This window comes from Perognathus longimembris, chromosome 12 (assembly GCF_023159225.1).
Source record: "Perognathus longimembris pacificus isolate PPM17 chromosome 12, ASM2315922v1, whole genome shotgun sequence".
In the NCBI taxonomy this organism is placed as follows: Eukaryota; Metazoa; Chordata; class Mammalia; order Rodentia; family Heteromyidae; genus Perognathus; species Perognathus longimembris.
The window spans coordinates 56,584,227-56,594,385 of NC_063172.1; the positions used below are offsets into that span (position 1 = coordinate 56,584,227).

Here is a 10,159-nt window from a genome sequence, read left to right on the forward strand (position 1 = left end):
AGGACACGCCCTGGAGAGCTGAGGTTTTAGGCATTGCTTGCTGGTGACTAGCTTGCCTGGGAGTCCATCTTGTAGCATTGCATTCACTGTGGCTCCTCAGAGGCTCCAATGCTCCCATCTGTAGGGGGCCACGGAGGAATTTCCTTGCCCTAATTTAAAAAGACAAAAAAAAATAAGATGAATTATTTTTAACTCCTAACCTAGGCTAGTTCTTTTCGGCTTCTTTTTTTCCCACTTTTTTTTCTTGCAACACATTTAGAAACATTTAGATTTAGAAACTAAAGAATGGAAAGATAGCTTGGACACTTGCCTAGGCAGATGAGGAAACATAGAAGAAAATAGGTGTGCATTGCAAGCGATTTTTATCCAAGACATGTACAACTTAACCTGTTCTCTTCATTAGAAATAGCTTAGGTAAGACTGGATGGCAATAGCAAACTTTTTCTTTTCAGACATTCTCAGAATGTAGTTCAGGCTGGCAAATGAACTATCCTCCTGTCTTAGTTTCTGAAGTGCATCAACACCTCAGGTGAATAAAACCGGTAAAAAACAACAGCCGAGAGAGTTGGAGTTGATGGCTGCTGAAGGAAGTTAAGAATAAGTTGTCTAGATGACTTGATGTCTTAAGGAATCCAAGCGTAGCTCAAACTAGAGGGAGTCATGGTTACGCTATTCTCAGTATTGCCTCTTCAAACAGTTCTCAGTGTCCCAACACTGCTTTATTTAGTTTAGAAATATACTGAATACTAGATAGGATCAGAGATTAGGATTTTTAAACAATCAGGTAGGGGATAGAGTGAATTTGGTTGGAACACATCTATGTACATGGCATGCATGTGTGGAAATGTCACAATGAAACCTTCCTTAGGTTTACATAGTAATATCTTTGAAATAAATAGATAAAATTCAGTCACTAAGTTTGGTTTCAAGAATGAGAAATTTACCAAACTATACTGAACTAAATTAGCTTTAGAAAGCTTTGACTAGGACTTTCATGGACTCCAGCTTTAAGAAATAAAGATGAGTATTACAAATGAAAATGAGATGCTATCAAAGAACTACTTGCTTTCTTTGTATTGTCAACTTTTATTTATTTATTTATTTATTTATTTATTTATTTATTTATTTATTTAATTACCACGGATCTCCACTCTTCATTTTGTAGACCAGCTTCTTGGGGAAGGTTCTTTTGTCTTTGGCTTGCATTGGCTTTTGGTGCCAACTGGCCTCAAAAGTACAATGGAAGTCAGGCACTGATGGCTCACATCTGTAATCCCAGCTACTTAGGAGGCTGAGATCTGAGGACCATAGCTTGAAACCAGCTTGGGCAAGAAGGTGTGTGATACTCTTATCTCAAATTTACCCTCCACATCCTGCACATCTGGAAGTGGAACTGTGGCTCAAGTGATAGAGCACTAGAATAAAAATGCTCACTAATAGTGCACGGTTCTCTAAATCCTGAGTTCAGGCTCCAGGACACACACACACACACACACACACACACACACACACACACACACACACACACTATGGAGCTTCTAGCCTCTATGTGCTCTATATGTGGTGTCTCCTGGCCAAAACTTATGTGTCTCTAAGATTAAAATATTAAGAGAGAACTCTGATTGGCTGAGCCTGGGCCAGGTGTCTTAATCAGAGACTGGGTCAGGTGTCTTCTGCGATAGACAGCTAAAATGAGAGACAGGTTATATGGTACAAGTATTACCACCGCAGGCCCACCTCTTTACAGCACATCTGAAAAATGGGCATAGTTGTCAGCTGACTAGCAATCATGCCAAATAAGTTTGATGTAACACCAACTAATCACAAATTAATAGGGCATTTGTTGATCATCAATCACATGTCTGAAACCACAATAAATGTGCATATTTAATCCAATATTTTTCTTGTGCAAGTACTGTTATTTTCCATAATTTCATGTGAAGAGAAGCAGGCATAGAGATATCAACAATAAAGGTTATGACTATAAAGCTAATAAGTTTTAAAATGAAGTGGTCAGATTCCACATTAATTCAAAATTTTTATTCTAAACATAAAGCTGATTAGCTTCATTTTATCTATGAAATAAACATCCTTGTGTTGTTTTTGTTGGACCGAGTCTTGCAACACAGCCTTTGTGAGCCTCAAATACTATCCTATCTTCATCTCCTGAGGGCTGGGATTACAGACCTGTACTGCCACATCCGGCAGTTAAAAGAAATGGATCTAATCTAGCTGGAAAGATGGAACACATTTACCAAAATCTAATTAAGAAAGCAAGACTGCATAATTAGGGGCTATCCAAATGTGTTAAATAAATTGTAATGTGTCAGTCGATTGCAGAAGAGAAAGAGAAAGCTCACTGAGCTGCAATGATCAGAAGGAAATGTGGTCTCTTACAGTTTTTGTAAAAAAAAATGGAGTGATAAGTGATCCTCACAGTTGAGTAGGATGGCACCAGCTCACCGTTCATCTTGATGTGGTTGAGTTAGTCCTGTATCTCTGCCTCCAAATTCCTTGACATTTTCATATTCATACATAACCACCTATATACCCAACACTGCCTTGTCTACCAGCTTCTAGGCCTTAGCCACTGGAATCCATATATCTCTATACCTTCGTCACTGTTATTCTCTCTCTCTCTCTGTGGTGCCCTTCCTCAGAAAGAGTGTCTGTGAGAAGCTTCCTCACTGTCCAGTCTTCAGCTCAGATACCTCCTTTGCATTCACTTTTTTTTTTTGTTATTGTTCTTCATTCCTTTCTACTTCTCATTGATCAGTTGACTTTGCTGAAGGGAGAAAAAGGGACTGTAAGTATATTTACTTGTATTCTTACACCATTCACCGTATTTGTCTCGTTTATATTTTTCCATATCAGTTTTCTATCCTTTACACTGGAAGCTCAGGTGATTCTTCTCCCCTGTGTTGTTCTTGTCGCCCTGGCATTTAGAAAAGAGCCCAGCACTTAGATGACTCTTGCTTTTTTGAGAGGACAGATGGATGGATGGGAAGAAAGAAAGTACATTTGAATATGGGATAGTAGGAACTGTTTCTAGTGGTATAATACTAACATTTCTGTAACAGCACACAAAATATACTTGTGTGATTCAGTTTAGTTTGACAGCAGTCCTTCAAATGAGGCAGCTAATTTAGTCAATGAAATTAACTTTCAAGAGGGTAAGATCACAAGCCAAGAAGTAGGGAAGCTGGTTTTCTGAGTCCAATCTTAACATTTCCTGCATTAGTTAGCTTCTAACACAGAAGGCTGGCTGAGTTAATGGGAATTTAACATTGTGAGGTATTTCTGACCCAATGCGCATTTTCTAAAATGGCAATGTTGTCACGATGTGTTAAAGTCATAGGCTGCTTCTTTTTTTTTTTCAGACACTGAGGAAATATTTTACAGGAAGTCAAATGAAAGTAAGATAGAGGAAAGAGAAAATGATAAAGGAAAGATTAAAGTGATAGAATTTATTACTCAAACCCGTGGGTAGGTGGGCCATCCTTCCTAGGCTGGACAAGCTGTGAGGCTCAGAATCTTCAACCTGACTTTGCTTTTGTCCGAACTCAGTCCTACTAGCGCTCTGCTCTGCAGCCCATGTGGTCTTCATAGGAGCTAGTGACTACGCCAGCCACCTCCTGGCTGGCTTCATTATATTTTTTTCTTCAAGCCACAGTTATCATAACACTCTTACTACTATGATGAGTATGTGACAGTTTGAGTTGTGTTTGGCTGTATAAAAACTGACATTGACTCAAGCTTATTGTAAAATCCAAGATAATAATCAGTTTCTTCCTTTTGTTCTTCCCTTTTCCTTCCTTCTTTTCTTTTTATTCCCTATTTGTCAGATGGCTTCCCTTCATGTCTGAGGGCATAATTCACTCAGAAATTGAACTGTATCATCAAGGTGAGGATCAATGAAACCATCAGGAGGAGAAAGTGCAAGATGATTTTGTTTCATCTGGACTTCATGGAAAAGGAGTCTTCAGTTGCCCCAGACTGTCTCCTTTGCTAGTTATCTTTTGTATCTTATGTATGATTATTCTTCACAATGAAAGTATAAATATATGCGAAGATTTGTCTTGGAATTGTTACATGCCCTAATCCATATTAAAAATCAGTGGAAGAGGATCTGGAAGCTTGGCTCAAGTAGTAAAGTGCCAGCTGTGAATGAAAAAGCTGAGCACAAGAGAGATTTCAAGCTGGGTATGAGCATCCCTCCCCTAAAAAAATCAGTGGGATATCTGGGTTGGCTGGCATTTGTCTCTAATCCCAACACTCTGGGATAGCATCAGGGGAATCTGTGTTAAAATTAGCCTGAGCTACATAGTGAGATCCCGTCTCAAAAAAAAAAAAAAAATAGAAAAACAACCAAAAACAGCCTAGGAATTTGTTGTTGATAAAGAGTTAAACTCATATTTGTTTCTTCCCTATTTTACAATGTCATCAGACTGATCTATTATTAACTATACTTCACTTTTATTTTTGCAGAAATGCAAATAAATCATCAGCCTAAAATACGAGAGGAAGCCAATGGTAAATGCTGTTGTCGCTTTTCTCTTTTAATCACCTGACATAATCTGTTTCTATTTCCAGATTACCTGCCCTGCACATTTGACAGTACATTCTTATTGAGTTGAAACTGTTGATTAAATGTACTTCAAGTGAATACAGCAATAAACACTATAGTCTGATTTATTAAGAACTAACATGAGTTTATTCCAAACTTTAGTCCAAAGCAGTTTTTTTCCGTAAGGTTTCCATAAGTGTATGGGAGAAACAATCATCTTGCAAATGTGATTAATTTCTATTAATTGTTTTATTGACATGCATATTATTTGTAAGTTATCTATTTGAACTTTTTGTGATACCATTTTTCATTGGGTATTCTTCAAATCAGTCTAAAGTTATATAGTTAATGTGTATAGATTTTAAATTTTAATTTAATGAGATGGATAAACTGAGGTTACTAATAAGCATACCAGGCTAATAGACCTCTGCTTCTTTCCAAAGTATGTGTGTACTTTGTTCAGAAAGCTGAAACTAGGCAAGGGTTAGTGCTAGTATTATGGTATTCTCAACATCCTATTGACTAGGGTGCCTAATGATATTTAATTGTTCATGTCATTTGTGATGACTAGTTTAACCTAATATTTGTATTTACTTATAGTAGGAGTTGTACTTCAACTTATATTTCATTGTGTCATTTATTTTATAAGGAAAAATTGTGTGGAATCTGTTTCTATGAGCATAGTTTTACTATTGTTCTAGAAGCTCACAGTATTCCCATATTGATGTTCTAGTAATCTCTTAGTATTGTGTCTTACCAAAAACTTTTAACTATTAAGGCTTGAAATTGCATTCTAAGTAGAACAATGATTCATCACTTTTAGAATTTTGGGGGGAATTTTCGAGTAGTAAAGATGAATCTTTCTAAACTGGAGATGATAATTAAGACCAAAAATGTTGAAAGTATTTCATCAGTGAGATAAACCATATACTCAGTCAACTCTGTAATACTGAACATAATGAAGTTGAATTGCACAGGAAAGATATTTTTCTAGGTGGTTAGTTGTACTTTATCAAACATAATTTTGATTAAAATAAACTATTTTACATGTTTTACTGAAGTAATGATTTCTGTTGTTTATGACCTCATTCAAAAATTATGGCTTCATAGTACAAAGGCCTTCTGTGAGACTGTATTATTTGTAAGTGACTCACTTTTATTATGTTTTTAAATTCTGAAGAACATAATTTTTAGTATTTCTTGGCGTATAATTATGGGAATATATTTTGAGTTTTGGAGTTAGGCAATTGAGCTAAGTTGTGCTATAGAAACCAGCAAAGCTCATTGAGGCTGAGTCCGTAAGGCATGGTAAAGAGCACTGAAAGCAAACTTGAAGACACTGGAAGATTGTTCATAATTCATCTTCCTTCCTGTGCATCGCAATGAGGAGAAAGAGGGCCACAATGCTATTCAATGTAAGAGTATAAGTGAAAAGAATTAGCAAGTTCATTTTAATTTTATGTGACTAACACCAAACACAATTATGAATCAAATTCCTATGATTATCTAAGACATATTTCCCAACTTTGACAATGTGTAGCCCTAAATATTTATATCCATAATTCATAGCAGATTTAGCTGCATTACTGAGTTAGACTGAACTTGATCATGAGACAATATTTTCCCTATGCAACACTGAATTGAAGCCGTGCCTTTTTCATATTGCTAATACCTCTTGTTGAATCTAATAAGTATATATTCTATAATTAACTTAAATGAAATATTTTTGATACTGGGTGAATACTCAAGGTCTTATAGTTACTAATCAGTTTCTCTGCCACCTGAGACATACTCCCAACTATTTTTGCTGTGGTTATTATAAGGTCTTGCTTTTTGCAGAAGCCAGACTGGACCATAGTCCTTCTATTTACCCTTCTTGATTATCTGGGGTTGCAAGTGCTAGTCACTGCATCCCACTTTTATTAATTGAGATGGGATCTTGCAAATTTTTTGGCCAGGCTTCCTTGAATCACAAGTTTCCCAAATTTGCCTCCCAAATATCTAGAGAGGGACTAAATCAATGCCCAATCTAAATGCTAATTCTCTTTCTTTTTTATCTCTCCCTTCCCCCTTCCTTCCTTCCTCCCTTTCTGCCTTTCTGCCTTCCTGCCTTCCTGCCTTCCTGCCTGCCTGCCCTTTTCCTTCCTACTTCCTTTCATGTGTGTGTGTTCTAGACCTGGAGCTGGAACTCAGGGCCTGGGCACTGTCCTTGAGCTTTTTTGCTCAAGGCTTTTTTGCTACACTGCTTCAGCCATAGCCACTTAAAGCTTTTTCATACTTCATTGGAGATAAGAGTCTCATAGACCTAGGTTGATTTGAGAACCGTGATCTTCAGATCTCACCCTCCAGAGTAGCTAGGATTACAGGCATGAGCCACCAGCTTTAAATGGTAATCCTAACCAATTTTCTCAAGATTCTTTTTGAATGGCTTTTGATGGCAGCCATGTCATTGCATTCCTAACATCTACTACATCGTGGGTGCAATGTTGAATAGAATACGAATTGTGTATTCTAAGCGGTTTAGCTGAATCTATTTATTTAATTCCAATAATAACTCTAGAGTATAGGCTGTATTATCATTTCATTTGACAGACAATGAAACTAAAGGATGACTTTGTTTGTTTGTTTGCTTGTCCTCAGCTTTTGTACAATAACACAAATGGCAAATACAAGATTCAGAATGTGAATGCAGCTAGTTTGTATTATTTTTAGTTGTTGGTATGTATATAGATGATTTTAGTCTTTCTAGTCTGTATTGTTTTTATGTTAAAGGAACTCCTTTGGACTTGAGTCATTGATGGTGTGTGTTCCTTGTGTTTCTTTGTGGTTGTCTTTATTTCATTGTATTATTATTATTATTATTATTATTATTATTATTATTATTATTATTATTATTATTTTCCAGTCCCTGGGCTTGAACTCAGGGCTTGAGCACTGTCCTTGGCTTCTTTTTGCTCAAGGATAGCACTCTACCAACTTAAGCCACAGTGCCACTTCTGGCCTTTTCTATATAGGTGGTGCTGAGGAATCAAACCTAGGGTTTCATGTATATGAGGCAAGCACTCTTGCCACTAGGCCATATTCCCAGCCCTCAATGTGTTATTTTTATAACTCATTGGACTAGAGTTTTAGATCTTTGGCTTTCTGCTTTTTTCTTGCCCAAGTGAAATGATTATTATTGTTTTTCAGCTCTAACTTTTTTTTTTTAAGTCTATAGTTCCTGCAGAGAGATGACATTTACTTGGAACCCAACCTTTGGCTAGGGGTTCAGCCCCTTGTGGCTTACTTCCCCTTGTGGCCCCAGCTTCCTGTTCTCTAGGCTAAGAGCCTTACTACTGTTGACAAGGACAATCCCAGCCACCTGGTTTTCTAAAAGCTTACAACTCTGTTTCTGCTAATAGTTCATTTTATGGTTATTATTGTTTAGGCAGTAGGGGAATTTTCTTTCTTGAGGCTGGATGCTTGAGATTCTTTTATAATTTATCCAGATCAAACTGTGTTATATATTGAGGGAGTTTAAAAATACGATCCCAGGAAAGTGACTGAGAAGCATGAAAATCGCATGTGAAGTTAAGAAGTCTGTATGGAAGAACTAGTACTGGGGTTTGGCTCTTCACCATGGTGTAAAACTGCTTTGCACTCATTCTCAGGGATCTCTGACTTAAGCGACTTTGCAGTTCTTAGTACACTAACCCATATATTTAAGACAATGAAAACTCTTTGTAGTAGGGTTGATAGTAACTTAGTGGATTGTCTGTGGGTCCAGAGTATGAAAATATTTTCGTTTTACTCTCCATTCTATGTGCCAGTCGGTGCTTGGCTGGCCTCACTACTTGTGGGAAGAAAATTGAATTTAGTGATTAGTCTCAGCTGAACATAATTAAGGGCATAAAATATCCTAATCTAACATCAGACATTCCGAGTCAAATGTAGATGGCTGTGGCTTGCCCCTTGAAGCTCACAGTTTGCTATGCTTATATGGATAGTGGCCAGATGACTCCTGACATCATATGTTTTGAGTCTTCTGCTTATTGTATCAGTCTTGTTTCCTACATAGGAACATGCCCCTGTGGAAACCTGAAACCTGGGAAAGCCTGGGGTCAATGTCCAAAATGTGTGAAGCCCACAGCCAAAGAAACAGTTTCCAGCATCATCTTATCAGTCTGATCATGCATGCCTGAAACTGAAACTAGGTTAACAAATTCCCATGGGGATCCATGGGTTAAAAAAGCTAATGTGTGAACGAGTTGGAATTGAAAGGGGAGAAGATGATCTTCAAGGTATTCTTAGCAAGAGTTTAGGGTTGGCTGTTTAGAACTTTCGGTATGGGTTTCCAGCAAGAGTTAGGTGAGATTCCAGGAAGATAAAAGATGTTTTCCAAGCCCCAGCTTGGCATTAGCTTTGTTTTCTCCTAATATTAAATAGCTAGTGTTTGGATAATCATTGGTACTACATTGATTCTAGAACACTGGTTCACAGGTTTTCTTGTTTCAGACAGCATAATTCAACATAGTAGCAGGATGGATGGGGCTGACATCGTAACTATAACACTAACCTCTTAGCATCTTCAGAATTACGCATATCCATGCAGAAGCTTTGCCACAGACAGCTACTACTCAGCATTTACAGATAATTCACAGAAAGATAATATGATGTGGACCAAAATAGAATTAGCAGAATGAATCAAAAGCAAAGTGTCTCGGGCTGGGGATATGGCCTAGTGGCAAGAGTGCCTGCCTCCTATACATGAGGCCCTGGGTTCGATTCCCCAGCACCACATATACAGAAAATGGCCAGAAGTGGCGCTGTGGCTCAAGTGGCAGAGTGCTAGCCTTGAGCAAAAAGAAGCCAGGGACAGTGCTCAGGCCCTGAGTACAAGGCCCCGGGCTGGCCAAAAAAAAAAAAAAAAAAAAAAAAAAAGCAAAGTTTCTCAACTTTGGAACTGTTGACATTTAAGCCTGGATAATTCTTTGTTGTAGAAAACTGTGAACCTCATAGATGTCACAAGATATTTACAGTATACCTGGTTTCTACCTACTAGATATTAATTATACCTATATACTCTCTCTCTTTCTCTCTCTCCTTCTCTTTCTCCCCCTCTCTCTTTCCCTCTCTCTCTCTTTCTCTTTCTCTCTCTCTCTCTCTCTCTCTCTCTCTCTCTCACACACACACACACACAAACAGAGGAGAGAAAAGAAGAGAGAGAAGGGAGGGACGTCTGTTAACATCATCAAGTGTCCAAGGATAGGTGAAAACATCTCTAAAAGCTGCTGAATGCCTGTGAGGTAGACTAGCCTGATTCTTTTTTATTCATGTTCATAACTGCAACAACACTTTCTATCTTATATGCTCCTTCAGGACCTTGACCATCCTCTATCAAAAGACGGGAAAAAATCAGGCGAGGGCCAGGGGTATGACTCAAGCAGTGAGGTGCCTTCCTGATAAGCATGAAACTATGAGTACAAACCCTCCTACTGCACCCGCCCCCAATTGTCACAGTGTATCAGGAATGATAGTGGGTCACATGAAGTTGATACCATGCCTAGCTGTTTGTCTTTCTACAAATGTTGCTCCTGAGAACCTCGCTCTATC

At 37.9% G+C, this 10,159-nt stretch overlaps 1 protein-coding gene across 1 annotated transcript in view; it reads left to right on the forward strand.

Moving 5' to 3' along the window:
* The window catches only part of Rp1 (RP1 axonemal microtubule associated), a 166,788-nt gene extending 162,767 nt beyond the window's left edge, over positions 1 to 4,021 (forward strand). Inside the window, exon 22 of the mRNA XM_048358668.1 lies at positions 3,846 to 4,021. Coding sequence (XP_048214625.1) covers positions 3,846 to 3,918 — 73 coding nt within the window. The 3' untranslated portion in view covers positions 3,919 to 4,021. The remainder of the gene's footprint in view (positions 1 to 3,845) is intronic.
* Positions 4,022 to 10,159: the final 6,138 nt, after the last annotated feature.